At 45.1% G+C, this 19,158-nt stretch overlaps 1 protein-coding gene across 1 annotated transcript in view; it reads left to right on the top strand.

Moving 5' to 3' along the window:
- The window catches only part of LOC125454276 (protein Wnt-10a-like), a 68,613-nt gene that overhangs the window by 22,258 nt on the left and 27,197 nt on the right, over positions 1-19,158 (top strand). Inside the window, exon 3 of the mRNA XM_048534884.2 lies at positions 11,798-12,171. Within this exon, the coding sequence (XP_048390841.1) occupies positions 11,798-12,171 (374 nt within the window). The remainder of the gene's footprint in view (positions 1-11,797; positions 12,172-19,158) is intronic.

Raw genomic sequence — 19,158 nt, 5'->3', positions numbered from 1 at the left:
CCCACCATGTATCCAATTTTCTGAAGAATGGTCTAGGCCCAGAACATCAGCTTTCCTGCTCCTCTGATGCTGCTAGGCCTGCTGAGTTCATCAAGCTCCACACCTTGTTATGTCTTGTAACCAAACAACATCCTTCTGTAACTTCCTTGTGTCTCTTCACAATTTACTTTCCTTTCTAGAAAATCTGACAATAATACCTTTCTCTCCCTTCATCTAAGGCATTTATCTAAATTATAAACAGTTGAAATCCCAACACTTGATCTCTGTGGCATTTCACACAGCACATGTTTCCAAGATGGAAAAGACCCACCTACGACTATTCTCTACTTCTCATTTGCCAGTCTATCTTCCATCCATAGTGCTCCCCACTACACCAGGAGTTAATTTTTAAAAAATTCACAACAACCTTTGATACGGCACCCGCTGGAAATCTGAATATATCCACACACTCTCCTTTATCAAAAACATGTAATACATCCTCAAAAAAACTCCAGTTGCTTAGTCAAACTTGACTTTCCTTTCACAAAATCATGGCCATTCTGCCCAGTTACCTTGAGCTTATACAAATGCCCTGCTGTAACTTCTGTAGTAATAACATCTCACATTTTCCCTATGACAGATGTTAAGCTAACCAGCCTGCAGTTTTCGGCTTTCTCCCTCTCTCCCTTTTTGAATAAGGCTGTTACATTTACTGTCTTTCAATCTTATGGGACTATCCTTGAAAAAAAAGGGAATTTGGAAAATTAAAACCAGTGCATCAACCATCTTAGATAATAATGTGTAGAGCTGGATGAACACAGCAGGCTAAGCAGCATCGTAGGAGCAGGAATGCTGATGTTTCAGGCCTAGATCCTTCCTCAGAAAAATTTTCTGATGAGGGGTCTAGGCCCGAAACATCAGCCTTCCTGCTCCTAAGATGCTGCTTGGCCTGCCGTGTTCATCCAGCTCTACACTTTGTTATCTCGGATTCACCAGCATCTGCAGTTCCAGTTATCTCTCATCAACTATCTCACCAACCAGAGATAATAGGAACTTCAGATGCTGGAGAATCTGAGATAACAAGGTGTAGAGCTGCTTGGCCTGCTGTGTTCATCCAGCTGTACACCTTGTTATCTCACTAACCACTTCTTTTAAAATCCTAGGATAACGTCCGTCGAGACCCAAGTGTTTCTCAGCCTGTATCTCCAACTGTTCACTCAGTAGCGCTCCTCTGGTTTTTGTGATTTTCCTGCGTTCCTTCCTCTCATCAATCTCCTCATTTATTACTGCTTCTAGACTGTTAATTATATCCTTTACAGTGAAATCCGATATAAAGTATCTGTTCAAATCATCAGCCACTTCCTTAGTATCCATTATTAATTCTCCAATCACACTTCCTTTAGCATCGACCCTGACTTCGTTAACTCTTTCTCCTTTAAATATTTACTGAAACTTTCTCTTCTCTGCTCACTTTTTTCCCTTTATTAATATTTTGGTCATTCTTTGCTGTGTGTATGTATTCTGCTTAATGCTCTGACCTGCCACCTGTTGCTGCACAGCTAACTGCTTCTTCTTTTACAAAAACAGACATTGCTGGAATAGCTCAGCAGGTCTGGCAGCATTTGTGAAGAAAGAAATCAGAGTTAACGCCTCAAAACCAGAGGAAGAGTCCCCGCACCCGAAACGTCACAGATGCTGCCAGAGCTGCTGAGCTTTTCCAGCAATGTCTGATTTTGTTCCTGATCTACAGTTCTTAACGGTTTTTGCTTTTTCTTTTAGTTTGATACAATCTTTAGTTTTCCTATTTAACTACAGACTAACCAGTTGACATTTTCTTCCTTGATGTAATGTGTCTATTCATATATTCAGAAGTATCTCTCTGAAATCCCTGTCACTGCATCTCTATTGACCCATCCTTTAACTAAATAGTGTGGGTTAGATGGGCTTCAGATTGGTTTCAAACGTGGCACAACTTCGAGGGCCGAAGGGGCCCTAACTGCGCTGTCATGTTCTATGTTCTAAATTTACCAATTTACTTTAACCCACTCTTTAACCCATTTACTGCTGGTCCCGAATTGCCCCTTGAGGAGGTGTTGATGAACTGCCATCTTGAATCGCTGCAATCTACCTGTTATGGGTTGAACCACAATGCCATCTATGTACATCTATGGCATTTCACTTCAACCGTAACTTCTACTATTAATTGTTTTGATTCATTCATGGGATGTGGGCATTGTTAGGTAGGCCAGCACTTTTTGCCCATCCCAGGGGGCAGTTAGCCACATTGCTGTGGAGTCACATGTAGACCAGACCAGGTAAGGATGGCAGTTTCCTTCCCTAAAGGGCTCTAGTGAACCAGATGGGTTTTTCCCATACAATGGATTCATGGTCATCATTAGACTCTGAACTCTAGATTTGTTTTGTTATTGAATTCAAATTTCACCATCTTCTGGCGGCAGGATTCAAGCTCTGGTTCTCCCCCCAAACCTTACCTGGGCACTTGGATTAACAATAAGAGATAACACCACTAAACCCAGACCTCCCCGTGAATGGTTCATCTATCCAGATGACCTGGTCTCTGGACATTTGTTGTACACATAAAACAACAAAAATCAAATTTTGCACAATATCATGCTGGTATAGTGACAGGATGGGGGCCTTTATCAGCAGTTAAGGTGGATGGATGAAGGGAGAGGAGAAGAAATGATGCGGGCACAGGGTGTGTAAAAGGTGAGGTGGCCTATTTGTATGATCATGTTGATTTGAACAGCCATTGGCCCTTGTTACAACCAATGTGCACCATGTTCCTGGAAGGCTTATTTTGCATACCACACAAGTAGTTAGTATAATGACTGCTTACTTTCATTAAGCAACCTCTGCAAAGGACCAGGTCCCATTGTGAGCACAGCACCAAGGTTCATAAAAAAAATTAAAGAGACAGTGGGAAACTATAATTATGAAGAGTTGCATGGGAACTGTCCAGACTGCAACAGAGAAGCTAAAAGAACAGATTTAATAAATGGTTCTGAAATAATGATGGGTTTTCATAACATGAATAAGAAAATAACTATATCATCTGTTGGAGGAGACAATGATGGGAGGGAGTTGGCGGGTTTATTAATGTGGAATCCCATAAAAGTTTGAAAAAATTGACATTAAATTTATAACACAGAAACAGACCATTCAGCCCACTGATGTGTTCTACTGTTCACACTTTCTTATCCTCTTCACCTAACCCTATTGTTGTGTTATAATAGTCCTTTCTCCCATGTCTTGATCAAGTTTCTCCTTAAATATGTCCATGCTCTTCACATGCTATCCTTATAGCAAGTTGAGCTCCCTGGGTGAAGAAATTTCTCTGGAGTTATGTATTGAATCCGTGAGGGATCATTCCACATACCTAGCCACTAGCTTTGGTCTCAGCCACACAATTGAAAGCTTTTCTCTTCATTTAGCATAGCAGAACATCTCATAATCCTGAAAATCTCCATCATGTCACCATGGCCCAGCCTCCAGCACTGTCTCTGAGTGCTGCTGGAACGCAAAATGCTTTGCCGTAGGGAGTGGTCAAAGGAGAAACAATCCAAATTGAAGTTTTGAGCACAAATATGTTATTGCAGCATAATTCATAGAATCCCAACAGTGATGAAGCAGGCCATCCAGCCCATCGAATCTGTACCAACCCTCCGAAGAGCATCCGACCCAGACCCACACACCCCCACCCTATCCCTGTGTCTCTCATCGCTAACTGACCTAGCCTGTACATTGCTGGACCCTACAGAACAATTAGCCACGGCCAATCTCCCTAATCTGTGCATCTTTAGACTGTCAGATAAAACCCACACAGACACAGGGAGAATGTGCAAACTCCCACACAACAGTTGCCCAAGAGTGGAAATGAACTCTGGTCCCTAGCACTGGTGAGGCAGCAGTGTTAACCACTGAGCCGCAGTGCTGCTCAGGCTGCTAGGTGCATGTGAGATGGACCAAATGGCCTGATGCGATGTTAGTCTCCGAGATTCATGGGGATCAATCAATGAAAGGCCAGGGGACTGGCATTGTGGTAGATATGGAATAGACATCCCAAGTTTAATGTTCTCGGCAGAAGGATTCCAATCCCATTGCAGCAGCTGCTGGAACTTAGAAATGCAACATCTTCAAGGGCAACTAGGAATGGGTAACTAACTCTGGCCAACCAGCAATGACCAAATCCTACAAATAATACAAAAGACCCATCAGTAATGGTGACCGTGATAAATATCTTTGGATTGTGGTAACACAATCTATCTGGTTTACTTCAGCAAAGGATATCTGTTGACATCGTCTTGTCTAAATGTGACTCCAGATTTACAAGAAGGTCACCATTGTCTTCTTTGCTGAACAGAGACAGACAGCTGGGACAAAGTTAAGAAGGCGAGTAACCTCAGCTGGCGTGAGAGTTGAACATACACCATTGGTAACTCCCTACATTGTAAACTAGACATTCAGATAACTGAGTTGACGTAACTGCTGTTATTGATGCTGAACTGCCCTCTGAGCTGACCCAGCGAGCCATCCATTTTGGAATGGGTGACAATATCGTCTTGCCAATGATACCAACATCGCACGAGACAATAAAGAAAAGCAAAAGGCTTAAGTAGTGAAGAAAATCCGAAAGAACTGTGGATTCTGTAAATCAGGCACAAAAGCAGAAGTTTCTGGAAAAGCTCAGCAGGTCTGGCAGCATCAGTGGAGGGAAAAAAACAGAGCTAATGTTTTGGGTCTGGCGACCCTTCCTCAGAACTTAAGTAACGGTTAATTCAAGCCAAGTTTCTAAGAACGCAGGGGGATAACAAGGTGAGGATTATTGGGATGCAGTGCAAGTGTTAGTTAGAGTGGGAGGATATTAATGAGCCAGGGTTTTAACTTGAGAGTGGAGCCTGGAGGTATAGCGTCTTGGCAGTTTCTGTGGGAATTAATATGATATGATATTGGCTCTTTTCTCGTTAAACAATAGCAAGTTCAGGTGATTTCATTACCCAGTGTTGCTTCCCCAATCACCTGAGCGCTCTGCCCATAAAGCTTTGGGGGTAGCACGGTGGCTCAGCAGTTAGCACTGCTGCCTCACAGTGCCAGGAACCCGGGTTTGATTCCAGCCTTAGGTGGCTGTCTGTGTGGAGTTTGCACATTCTCCTGTTTCTGCGTGGGTTTCCTCCGGGTGTTCCAGTTTCCTCCCACAGTCCGAAGATGTGCAGGTTAAGTGGATTGGCCAAGCTAAATTGCCCCAGAGTATTCAGAGATGTGCTGGTTAGATGGATTAGCACAGGGAAATGCAGAGTTACAGGGATAGGGTAGGGGTTGGGCCTGGATGGGATGCCCTTTAGAGCGTTGTTGTGGACTTGTTGGGTCAAATGGCCTGTTTCTACACTGTGGGGATTTTATTTGAAAAAACATTGTTTCATGTGTATTGACAATCCTTTGAGAAGTCTCCCTTAAAGTGGCTATTTGACTCTGAGTTGCATCACATCTACAACTGGCTCCATACTCACCTGATCATCCAGGAATCACCTAGTGGTATTCAGGATTTGTACCTCCTGCTTGAATTCATTTCTCTCCTTTGTTGATGGTCATCAAGGTCAACTATAGTTCAACACAATTTGCTTTGACAAAGGCTGAAAACATGCTTGGAATAAAACCAGAAAGTGCTGGGAATTCCCAGCAGGTTAGGCAGCTTCTGTGGAGAGAGAGAGAGAGAGACAGAGGTCACTTTCCATTTGGTTGAGAACTGCTCACGTTTCAGTCTTACATCACATTCAGTGAACTTACTGTAACCTACTGTTCTCATTGAAGATGCCAGTGAAGCCACTTTTTCAACACTGAGTATAATTTTAGTTAGCCTGTTATAGGAAGGATGCTGTTGAGCTAGAAAGGATGCAGAAAAAAATTTACAAGGATGTCATTGAGGACTGAAGGGTTTGAGTTACATGGAGACGATGAATAGGATAGGACCTTTTTTTCCCCTGGAACATGGAAGGCTGAGGGGTGACCTTATAGAGGTGTGTAAAACCAAGGGGGGCATAGATGAGGTGAACAGAAAAGGTCTTTTTCCCATTTTAGGCAAGTCCAAAACTGGAAGGCATGGATTAAAGGTGAGAGGGGAAAATTTAAAAGGGGCCCAAGGGGCAACTTATTCACACAGAGGCTGGTATGTGACGGGAATGGAGGGCCAAAGGAGGTGGTAGCTGCTGGCGCAGTTATGAGATTTAAAAGGCATTTGGACAGGCACGTGAATAGGAAAAAAATAGAGGGATATGGGCCAAGTGCAGGCAAGTGGGACTAGTTTAGCTTGGGATCCTAGGTCAGCACGGCCAAGTTGGACTGAAGGGTCTGTTTCGGGTCTGTATAACTCTATGAAAAGCTGGATAGGCTGGGATGTTTTCACCTGGAGCATAGGAGAAAGGTTTGGAAGGATATGGGCCAAACACAGGCAAATGGATCTAGACCAGTTTGAGATACTTTGTCAGCATGGACAATTTGGGCTGAACCTGTGCCATATGACTCTCTGACGCTATGATACATTTCAGTGTAGCTTCCACAAGAGAGTTGCATGTTTATGACACCATTTTCGAAAATTTGCCAAACCCTTTCCCAATTAAGGCCATACCCCATTAGGTGAAGCATTTATCAAAAGGAAGACCTTTATGCCTTTTTTGGATGACAGAAAAAAAAATGAATCAAAGTAATTTTCCTGCAACAAATTAATTTGAAGCTTTGTTAAGATGAGGTAAAGTACAAGAGCAAAGAGATTGTGTTGAACTTGTAAGCAGCACTTTAGGAAGGATGTGAAGGCATTAGACAGAGTGCAGAAAAGATCCACAATAATGGCTCAAGTTTCAGATACTTAGAGAGATTGGAAACATTGGGGCTTCTTTCCTTGAGAGAGAGAAGGCTGAGAGGGGATCTGCTTAAGGTTTTCAAATCAGGAGAGGCCCAGGCAGGGAGAAACTCTTCCTGCTCATGAAAGGGTTGTCGATGGGAGGGCAGGGTTATCAAATAATTCATAGTAACAAAAGTGACACAAGGAAAAACCTTTGCATGGAGCAAGAGGTTAGGGTCCGGAACAGACTGCCTGAGAGTGTGTTGGAGTCAGGTTCAATCAAGGCGTTTAGAAGGGAATGAGATGGTCATGAGAAAATGAAAAAATGCTCAGGGTGACAGGAAGAAGGCAGGAGAATGGCACGAGACGAGATGTCCATTTGGAGAGTTAGTGCAGACAACAGGGGCCGAATGGCCTCCTTCTGCACTCTAACAATTCTGTGACCTTGTTTAATATGCTTAGAGAAATAAGGCCACCATTTTTTTTTACAAGGCAGGACCACAAAATCATGGGTTGAAGCAATTTATGTTGCTGTTATTTAATGATCTCTTATTCACGCCATGAAGCACCAAATGTACAGATGAGTCCTTACAGTAATCTCTCATGGCAGTGAAATTGGCATCTCACCCTGACTTAAAAACCCTTTATTGCTGACAAATGGGATATTTGCTTTCTGCAATGACTCCTTTTTTGAACGATCTACATTTTCTGTCTGAGGGAGTGTTATGTTGGTGACTATACCTGCATCTTCCAACCTTCACTGAATCTCTGTCCCTCTCTCCTATTTATTTGAAAACCTGTCCTAATATCTTTCAGTAAGCACTATAGATATTGGGAATCTGAAACATAAACAGAAAGTGCTGTAGACATCCAGAGAGAGAAAGAAGAGTTAACATTTCGAGTCAGGTATGACTCTTCTTCAGGACTGGAGGGAGGTAGAGATGTGATGTGACGTGATGCTCAGCAGAACTGGCAGCATTTATGAAGAGAAATCAGAGTTAGTGTTTCAAGTCTGATGACCCTTCCTAAGAACTCTCGGTTCACCGGACTCGAAATGTTAACTCTGATTTCTCTTCACAGATACTGCCAGACTTGCTGGGCCTTTCCATCAACTGTTCTTTCTTTTGTTTCCGGTTTACAGCATCCCACAGTCTTTAGAAATGCGATGGGTGATTTGTTGCTTAAAGTTTTAGAATAAGGGATAGCAGACTTAAAACAGAGATGAGGTGAAATGACCCTCTCAAAGGGTCATAAATCCGTGGAATTCACTCCACCAGTGTGCGTTGGATGCTGGGACATTGAGTAACTTTAAGGGCGAGGATATTCAGGAACAAAAAGGAGGGCTTGGAGGGGATTGGGGAGAAGCAGTTGCTGGACCATTAATCCAGAGACTGAGGTAATGTCCTGGGGGCCCAGATGTGAATCCTGCCATGACAGATGGGTTCAATAACAGCCTGGAATTAAGAGTCTAATGACAACCATGTTGATTATTGGAAAAAAAAACGATCTAATGCCTTTTAGGGAAAGAAACTGCTGTCCATACCTGCAAGTGACCCCAGACCCACAGCAATGTGGTTGACTTTTAACTGCTCTCCGGGCAATAAGTGCTGACCCAGCCAGATACGCTGTCATTTCGTGAATGAATTTTAAAAATAACTACAATGCACTCGTTGTGCACAAATGCTTATCACAACCTTTGCCATTCACTGTTACTTTTGTATTGTAGCATCTTTGTCATTTCCACTCTCCCTCCACTGTGACTTGATAAAGACACCTTGAGGGGTCTTGACAAGTTGGATGTCGAGACGATGCTTCCTGTTTTGGGAGAATCCATAATTTGGGGTCACTTGCAAAATCAAAGGTCATCCATTTAAAACAGAGATGAGGTGAATATTTTTCCCTCAGAGGATTGTGTACTAGATACTAAAGGGGATCGAGAAAGTGGTTATGGAGAGGATGTATCCTCATGTGAGGCAATGTAGAACGAGAGGTCATAGTTTTAGAATAAGGGATAGCAGACTTGAAACAGAGATGAGGTGAAATGACCCTCTCAAAGGGTCGTAAATCCGTAGAATTCACTCCACCAATGTGCATTGGATGCCGGGACATTGAGTAACTTTAAGGAGGAGATAGATTTGACGAGGGATAACAACCCAGTTCGTCCCCGCCTCCCTAACCTGTTCTTCCTCTCACCTATCCCCTCCTCCCACCTCAAGCCGCACCTCCATTTCCCACCTACTAACCTCATCCTGCCTCCTTGACCTGTCCGTCCTCCCCGGACTGACCTATCCCCTCCCTACCTCCCCACCTACACTCTCCTCTCCACCTATCTTCTCCTCTATCCATCTTCGGTCCGCCTCCCCCTCTCTCCCTATTTATTCCAGTTCCCTCTCCCCATCCCCCTCTCTGATGAAGGGTCTAGGCCCGAAACATCAGCTTTTGTGCTCCTGAGATGCTGCTTGGCCTGCCGTGTTCATCCGGCTCCACACTTTGTTATCTTAGATTTGACTAGGATTGTTTTTACTGGAAGGGCAGCATCTGAGGGGAGACCTGATAGGTGTCTACAAAATGATGAGAGGCATAGATAGGGTGGACAGCCAAAAGCTTTTTCCCAGGGCTGAAGTTCCAATTACAAGGGGGTACGGGTTCAAGCTCAGAGGGGGAAAGTTTAAGGGAGATGTGCGAGGGAGATTTATCACACAGAGAGTGGTAGCAGCCTGGAATGCACTACCAGAAGAGATGGTGGGAGTGGGCACATTGAAGATATTTAAGAGGCACCTAGATAGGTACATGAATAGGGAGGGAATGGACGGATACAGATTGAAAAATGGCAGGTTTACTTTTGGATTAATTAGGGTATGATGGTCAGCACAGGCTTGGAGGGCCGAAGGGCCTGTACCAGTCCTGTATTTTTTCATTTGTTTGTTTTTTACTCGTTCATTTTTAATTAGTAGCAGGTTGAAGGCTAATGGAGAGAGGGCAGGAAAGCGGAGTTGAGGTTGAGATGTGATCAGCCATGATCATATTGAATAGTGAAGCAGTCTCCAGGGACTGAATGGCCTACTCCAGCCCCTGGTTCTTACATTTTTATGAGAGTCTTTGGAACGCTCTTTCTGAAAATGTGGCGGAAGCAGAGTCCTTGAATATTTTAAGGCAGAGGTGGATAGATTCTGTTTGAGAAAGAGGGTAAAGAGTTACTGTGGGTAAGCAGGAATGTGGATTTGAACTTACAATTGGATCAGCTATGGTTTTATAAATGATGGAGCAGGCCTGAAGAACTGAGTCTCAGACTCCAGCTTTTTTTTTTCATATTTTCATTTGACTATTTCCAGCACTTAGTGTTTTCATTGCTAATATCTTGTCGTGTTCTTATTGTATACTATGTAGGAGTGTCATATACATTGACATTTTGAGTATCTCTCCAGTATCTGTGAATGTTACATCTAGTAACTAACATAGCGGGTTACTGTATCTGTAGGAGTGTTATTCCCAGTCACACAACATTTTACTAAAAAACACTCATGTATTAGATACAGGTAGATCAATGAATTGTATTGACGTAGCACCATTAATAATTTAATCATTTTATTAGTTTTTCGGATGAGGGTGTGGCTGGCTAAACCAGCATTTATTACTCATCCCTAATGCCCAGAGGGCAGTTAAGAGTTGTGGGTCTGGAGTCACATATAAGCCAGACCAGGTGGGAGCAAATTACTACAGATGCTGGAATCTGTACTGAAAACAGCCAATGTTGGAGATCACAGCCGCTCAGACAGCAGCCATGGAGAGACAGCAAGCTAATGTTTCAAGTCTAGATGACTCTTCATCAGAGCTGTCCATGGATGCTGTCTGACCCTCAGGTGAGGACAGCAGTTTCCTCATGTAAAGGGCATTAATGAACCAGATGGATGATTTTTCTGACAATCAATTCATGGTCATCATTAGACACCGAATTCCAAATTTTTCCTTTGTTGGATTCAAGTTCCACTATCTACTGTGGCAGGATTCAAACCCTCATCCCTGGGATATTACCTGGGTCCCTCGATTAACAGCCCAGTGATAAATACCACAAAGCCATCACCATCACTGGATTAGTGCATAGAACATAGAACATAGAACATCAAACTGTACAGCACAGGTAAGGGTCCTTTGGCCCACAGTGTTGTGCCAAACATGGCACCAAATTAAAGTAATCCCTTCTGCCTCCCCTGGGTGCACATCCAACCATTCGTTGCCTATTAATGTGTTATCTAAAAGCCCCTTAAATGCCCCATCGCCTTTTTCTCCACCAACCCCCTTACAACAACTTTCAGACTCCTACCACTCCCTGTGTAAAAGCCTTGCCCCTCACATTTCCTTTGAACTTGCCCCCTCACACCTTCAATACATGTATTAATGAAGCAAAATGCTCTGAGGTACTTTACCTTGTTAAGTATAATTTGGCTAATTTTCTTTTAGAATCCTTTCATGGGATGTGATGCATTGAAGGCAAAAAGCGACCATTTACTGTCCTGTATATAAGAGATAACACAGTGTGGAGCTGGAGGAACACAGCAGGACAGGCAGCATCAGAGGAACAGGAAAGCTGACATTTTGGGTCGGGGCCCTTATTCGGCCCATTTCTCAAGAAGGATCCTGACCAGAAACGTCAACTTTCCTGCTCTTCTGATGTTTCCTGGCCTGCTGTGTTCCTCCAGCTCCACACTATGTTATCGCTGACTCCAACATCAGCAGTTCTTTAGTGCCCCATGCCTGGGAGACCAGTTCCATTGAGACATTCGGGAGGGAGTTGGATGGTTATGTGGGTAGAGACAGTATGCAAAGATATGGGAGGGGATTGGCACTAGGGAATAGAACCAGTGCTGACACAATGGGCTGAATGTCCTCCTTTTGCATCATTCCGATGCTGGCAATCTAAGGGTTCTGTCTGACATGACCTGTGTTGTCTCGGCCTCTGTGCAGGTTTTAAGGAGAGCGCGTATGCTTACGCCATTGCTGCAGCGGGAGTAGTTCATGCCGTTTCCAATGCGTGTAGCCTGGGCAAGCTGAAAGCCTGCAGCTGTGACGACAAACGGAGAGGTGATGAAGAGGCTTTCCGGCTCAAACTCAACCGGCTCCAGCTGGAGGCACTGAACCGGGGTAAGGGCATGGTGCATGGGGTACTCGAACCCCTGCCCGCTGACCTACCGGGGCCCCAGGACTCCTGGGAATGGGGAGGCTGCAGCCCTGATGTGGAGTACGGCGACAAGTTCTCCAGGGACTTCCTGGATTCGCGGGAAACCTACAAGGATATCCACTCGCGCATGAGGCTCCACAACAACAGGGTAGGCCGGCAGGTGAGTAAATCTCTCTCTCTCTCTGCCTCTTTCTGTTAAGAATAAGAACAAAGATCCACATGTTGTAAAGACAGAAAAGAGGGTGTGAACGACAGCAAGCCGCCAAGGGTGGGCACTTCCTTTGTCAACTGTTCAGCAAACATTGAGCGCTGTCTTGGTTCACAAAGATTGGGTTCCAGTCTAATTTGTTTTTGAGGAAGGGTCACTGGACCCAAAACGTTAGCTCTGATTTCTTTTCTCAGATGCTGTCAGACCTGCTGGTCTTTTCCAGCAATTTCTGTTTTTGCTCCTAATTTGTTTTTGATTCATTCATGGGGATGGAGCCTCATGAAGGCCAGACCCAGGTAAGAATGGCAGTTTCCTTCCCCATAGGGACATGAATAAACCAGTGGGGTTTTTTTTCCCCTTCGACAATTGACAATGCTTCCTTGGTCTTCACTAGACTCTTAATCCCAGGTTTGCAACCGGATTTGGATTCTATCATCATTCATTGGCAGGATTTGAATGCGGGCCCCCAGAACATTCCCTGGGTCTTCAGGCTAGCGAGAGCACCACTATGCCATCGCCTTCCCCTTGACAAAAGCAATGGTATGATTATCCCTGAACTTGTGGATTTAAAAATAAAAGACTATGCTGATCTAGCATTCAGGGTGCTGGCATTCCAGTGGTAGTGTCCCCACCTCAGAGGTAGGTCACCTGGATTGAAATCCGTCCTGCTCCAGAGTTGTGGGATAGCAGGTCGATAGCTCCGATTATTACCCATGCTGAGTGACATATAGGAGCGCGTGCGACACAATGGTAGTGAACATAGAACATAGAACATTTCAGCACAGGCCCTTCAGCCCTCCATGTTGTGCCGACCTGTCATACCAATCTGAAGTCCTTCTAACCTACTCTATTCCATGTACGTCCATATGCTTGTCCAATGATGGCTTAAATGTTCTTAAAGTTGGTAGTGCTCCTACCTTGAGGCTCAGGAGGCTCATGTTCAAGTCTGACCTTCTCCAATAGAGTGTAATAATATCTCTGAGCAGCAGGACTGAGTCACACTGAATAATTTTGATCCACCATTAAGAATGGCTGCATGGCCTAATTAATACTACACCTGACTACAGGGTCATTTGGGATTTTAGCAGAACAGTACAGCTTCAGATCCTGCTGTGATTTCTTTGGACACCTACAGCATATTGGTAGTGTCCCTACCACTGGGCAAGTGGGACCGCGTTTATATCCCACCTGCTCCAGAGATGTGTCATTATATCCTTGAACAGGTTGATTGAAAGAAAGGTGTTTTTGTTGGTGAATAATCAAGGTCCTTTCCCCAGGGTTAGGGGAGTCCAAAACTAGAGGGCACAGGCTTAAGGTGAGAGGGGCAAGATCAAAAGCAGAGCCTAGCGGGGAAGACAGTAGACCGACAATGGCAGGAGTTTCTGGGTGGAATTGAGGACACAGTACAGAGGTCATCCCAAAGAAAAGAAAGATTATCCGGGGCGATTAAACAGCCATGGCTGACAAAGGAAGTCAGAAAATGTATCAAAGAAAAAGAGGCAGCCTATAAAGTGGCCAAGAGCACTGGGAAATCAGAAGATTGGGAAGGCTACAAAAACAAACAGAGGACAACAAAGAGAGTAATAAGGAAGGAGGGGATCAAATATGAAGGTAGGCTGGCTAGTAATATTAGAAATGACAGTAAAAACTTCTTTCAATACATAAGAAACAAATGAGATGCAAAAGTGGGCATTGGGCCATTCCAAATTGATGCTGGAAGGCTAGTGATGGGAGATGAGGAAATAGCTGAAGAACCTAATAAGTACTTTGCGTCAGTCTTCACAGTGGAAGACACGAGCAGTATGCCAGCAATTAGGGAGAGCCAGGGGGCAGAGTTGAGTATGGTAGGCATTACAAAAGAGAAAGTTCTTGAAATGCTAAAAGGTCTAAAAATTGATAAATCTCCTGGCCCCGATGGGCTATATCCTAGAGTTCTAAGGGAGGTGGCTGAGGAAATAGCAGAGGCTTTGGCCATGATCTTTCAAAAGTCACTGGATTCTGGGAAAGTCCCAGATGATTGGAAAATTGCTGTTGTAACCCCCTTGTTAAAGAAAGGATCAAGGCAAAAGATGGAAAAGTATAGGCCGATTAGCCTAACCTCGGTAGTTGGTAAAATTCTAGAATCCATTGTCAAGGATGAGATTACTAAATTCCTAGAAGTACAGGGTCAGATTAGAACAAGTCAGCATGGATTTAGTAAGGGGAGGTCATGCCTGACAAACCTGTTAGAATTCTTTGAAGAGGTAACAAGTATGTTAGACCAGGGAAACCCAGTAGATGTTATCTATCTAGACTTCCAAAAGGCCTTTGATATGGTGCCTCACGGGAGGCTGCTGAGCAAGGTGAGGGCCCATGGTGTTCGAGGTGAGCTACTGGCTTGGATTGAGGATTGGCTGCCTGACAGAAGGCAGAGAGTTGGGATAAAAGTCTCTTTTTCGGAATGGCAACTGGTGACGAGTGGTGTCCCACAGGGTTCAGTGTTGGGGCCACAGCTGTTCACCTTATATATTAATGATCTGGGCTACAGGGAGAGTGCAGGGAAGTAGAGTTGAAATGCCCATCAGCCATGATTTAAATGGCGGAGTGGACTTGATGGGCCGAATGGCCTTACTTCCACTGGGGGCATTTTGGTGAAGTTTGCCAATAATACGAAGATAGGTGGACAGGTAGGTAGTACTGAAGAGATGGGGAAGCTGCAGAAAGATTTAGTGATAATGGGAACTGCAGATGCTGGAGAATCCAAGAAAATAAAATGTGAGGCTGGATGAACACAGCAGGCCCAGCAGCATCTCAGGAGCACAAAAGCTGACGTTTCGGGCCTAGACCCTTCAGCAGAGAGCTCTGACTCTCTGATGAAGGGTCTAGGCCTGAAACGTCAGCTTTTGTGCTCCTGAGATGCTGCTGGGCCTGCTGTGTTCATCCAGCCTCACATTTTATTATCTTGCAGAAAGATTTAGACAGTTTAGGAGAGTGGTCCAGGAAATGGCTGATGAAATTCAATGTGAGTAAATGTGAAGTTTTGCACTTTGGAAAAAAAATACAGACATGGACTATTTTCTAAATGGTGAGAAAATTTGCAAAGCAGAAGTACAAAGGGATCTGGGAGTGTTGGTCCAGGATTCTCTAAAGGTTAACTTGCAGGTAGAGTCCGTGATTAAGAAAGCGAATGTAAGGTTGTCGTTTATCTCAAGAGGGTTGGAATATAAAAGCAGCGATGTGCTTCTGAGGCTTTATAAGGCTCTAGTTAGGCCCCATTTAGAATACTGTGTCCAATTTTGGGCCCCACACCTCAGGAAGGACATAATAGCCCTGGAGCGTGTCCAGCGGAGATTCACACAGATGATCCCTGGAATGGTAGGTTTAGCGTTTGTTGAAGGGCTAAGGATCCTGGGATTGTAATCATTAGAGTTTAGAAGGTTGAGGGGCGATCTAAAAGAAACTTACAAGATAATGTATGGCTTAGGAAGGGTGGACGCTAGGAAGTTGTTTCCATTAGGCGGGGAGACTAGGACACATGGGCACAGCCTTAAAATTAGAGGGGGTAAATTTAAAACTGAAAAGAGACGACATTTCTTCAGCCAGAGAATGATGGGCTTGTGGAATTCATTGCCACGGAGTGCAGTGGAGGCCGGGACGTTGGATGCCTTCAAGGCAGAGATCGACAAATTCTTGATCTCAGAAGGAATCAAGGGCTACAGGGAGAGTGCAGGGAAGTAGAGTTGAAATGCCCATCAGCCATGATTTAAATGGCGGAGTGGACTTGATGGGCCGAATGGCCTTACTTCCACTCCTATGTCTTCTGGTCTTATGGTCTAAAAAGGGAACAAAAGCAAAGTTGCTGCAAAAGCTCAACAGGTCTGACCGCATCTCTGAAGGAGAAAATGAGAGTTAATGTTTTGGGTCCGGTGACCCTTCCTCAGAAGAAGAGTCCGGACCTGAAACATTAACTCTGTTTTTTTCCTTCACAGATGCTGCCAGACCTGCTGAGCTTTTCCAGCAACTTTGCTTTTGGACCTGATTTACAGCATCCACAGTTCTTTTGGTATTTATTAAGATTTAAAAGTGGCCTGAGGAGTAATTTTTTTCATGCAGGGGGTGGTGTGCGTGTGGAATGAGCTTCCAGAGGAAGTCGTGGAGGCTGGTACAATTACAACATTTGAAAGGCACCTGGATGGGTACATGAAGAGGAAGGGTTTGGAGGGATATGGGCCAAATGCTGGTCAATGGGATTAGGTCAATTTGGAATGCCTTGTCAATGCAGATGAGTTGGACCAAGGGGCCTGTATCTGTGCTGTGTAATTCTATTACTCCATGACTCTATCATTTTTGATGCCACGTAAATTTAGGTTCAACACTTAGACAGAATTACACAGACCCCAGGTGGATTCTAAAATGACATTTCTCCTCGTAGACCTGGGAAACGCTGTTTAAGGAGTTTCACGTTTAAGATGGAGATAAGGAGACATCTTCTCTCTTAGTGGCATTCTCTTCCCCAGGAAAACAGTGGAGGCCGTGTCATTGAGTATATTCATGTTCAAAACCCTTCAAGTTCTCGTTTACCCACCCACTCTTGGCTATCTGCCCAAACTGTAAGCTGTGAAGATCAAGGTGGAAGGTCAGTCGTTATCAGTGGAATGGAGGACCAGGCTTGAGGGGCTAACCGGCTGAATACAGCTTCCATTTCCTATGTTCCTTTGAGATAACACCATAAGACTCAATAAGAAACAGGAACAGGAGCAGGCCAATTTGCCCCTTGAGCCTGCTATACTATTCAATAGGATCGTGCTTCATCCAACATTCCTCATGTCCCCTTTCCTACCTTTTCCACACTAACCTGGACTGCCCAACTGATCAAGAATCTGGACACCTCCCACTTCCTACAGACTAAGGGGGTGGCCATGGGCACCCGCATGGGCCCCAGCTATGCCTGCCTCTTTGTAGGTAACGTGGAACATTCCCTCTTCCGCACCTAAACAGGCCCCAAACCCCACCTCTTCCTTCGTTACATTGATGACTGTATCGGCGCCGCCTCTTGCTCCCCAGAGGAGCTCGAACAGTTCATCCACTTCACCAATACCTTCCACCCCAACCTTAAGTTGACCTGGGCCATCTCCAACACATCCCTCACCTTCCTGGACCTCTCAGTCTCCATCTCAGGCAACCAGCTAGAAACTGATGCCCATTTCAAGCCCACTGACTCCCACAGCTAACTAAAATACACCTCCTCCCACCCACCCTCCTGCAAAAATTCCATCCCCTATTCCCAATTCCTCCGCCTCCACCACATCTGCTCCTAGGATGAGGCATTCCATTCCCCGCACATCCCAGATGTCCACGTTCTTCAAGGACCGCAACTTTCCCCCCGCAGTGGTCGAGAACGCCCTTGACCGCATCTCCCGCATTTCCCGCAACACATCCCTCACACCCCGCCCCCGCCACAACCGTCCCCAGAGGATCCTCCTTGTTCTCACATACCACCCCACTAACCTCCGGATACAACGTATCATTCTCCGACACTTCCGCCACCTACAATCCTACCCCACCATCCAAGACATTTTTCCATCCCCACCCTTGTCTGCTTTCCGGAGAGACCACTCTCTCCGTGACTCCCTTGCCCGCTCTACACTCCCCTCCAACCCCACCACACCCGGCACCTTCCCCTGCAACCGCAGGAAGTGCTACACTTGCCCCCACACCTCCTCCCTCACCCCCATCCTAGGCCCCAAGATGACCTTTCATGTCAAGCTGATGTTCACCTGCACATCTGCCAATGTGGTGTATTGTATCCATTGTACCCGGTGTGGCTTCCTCTACATTGGGGAAACCAAGCGGAGGCTTGGGGATCGCTTTGCAGAACACTTCAGCTCGGTTCGCAACAAATAGCTGCACCTCCCAGTCGCGAACCATTTTAACTCCCCCTCCCATTCCTCAGACGACATGTCCATCATGGGCCTCCTGCAGTGCCACAATGATGCCACCCGAAGGTTGCAAGAACAGCAACTCATATTCTGCTTGGGAACCCTGCAGCCCAATGGTATCAATGTGGACTTCTCAAGCTTCAAAATCTCCCCTTCCCCGACCGCATCCCAAAACCAGCCCAGCTCGTCCACTCCCCCCACTGCATCCCAAAACCAGTCCAGCCTGTCTCTGCTTCCCTAACCTGTTCTTCCTCTCACCCATCCCTTCCTCCCACCTCAAGCTGCACCTCCATTTCCTACCTACTAACCTCATCCCACCTCCTTGACCTGTCCGTCTTCCCTGGACTGACCTATCCCCTCCCTACCTCCTCACCTATACTCTCCTCTCTACCTATCTTTTCTCTCCATCTTTGGTCCGCCTCCCCCTCTCTCCCTATTTATTCTAGTTCCCTCTCCCCATCCCCCTCTCTGATGAAGGGTCTAGGTCCAAAACATCAGCTTTTGTGCTCCTGAGATGCTGCTTGGCCTGCTGTGTTCATCTAGCTCCACACTTTGATATCTTGGATTCTCCAGCATCTGCAGTTCCCATTATCACTGATCAAGAATCTGTCTGTGATTAAGAATGATCTTTATGCTCCTCCAGATCTGGTCTTTTGTTCATCGATCATCTATCCCTCCACCATCCTGAAATGTTTTGTTGGTAGATATTGACGCTCTGTATCTGTCTAAGAGTGCTTTCAATTAAATTATGTACCATCTACAGCCTGTACCTTCCATTTTTGAAGCCCTAAGCTCTGGAATTTTCTCCAAAAACTCATTGTCTCTTGTTGCTCATTTAAAAACATTGCTTAAAATCTGTCTCTTTGCCTTTTGGCCACCCATCCTAATATCTCCTTAAGTGTCTCTGTGCCACACCTTCCCTGATGATACTCTGGTGAAGCACCTTGGGAATTTTTGGCATTAAAGGTTTTTACAAACTTTTTCATAAGATGTGGCCTTTGCTGGATGGGCTAGCATTTAT

The sequence above is a fragment of the Stegostoma tigrinum genome, chromosome 7, assembly GCF_030684315.1.
Source record: "Stegostoma tigrinum isolate sSteTig4 chromosome 7, sSteTig4.hap1, whole genome shotgun sequence".
Lineage (NCBI taxonomy): Eukaryota > Metazoa > Chordata > Chondrichthyes > Orectolobiformes > Stegostomatidae > Stegostoma > Stegostoma tigrinum.
This window is presented reverse-complemented; position numbering and strand designations above follow the sequence as displayed.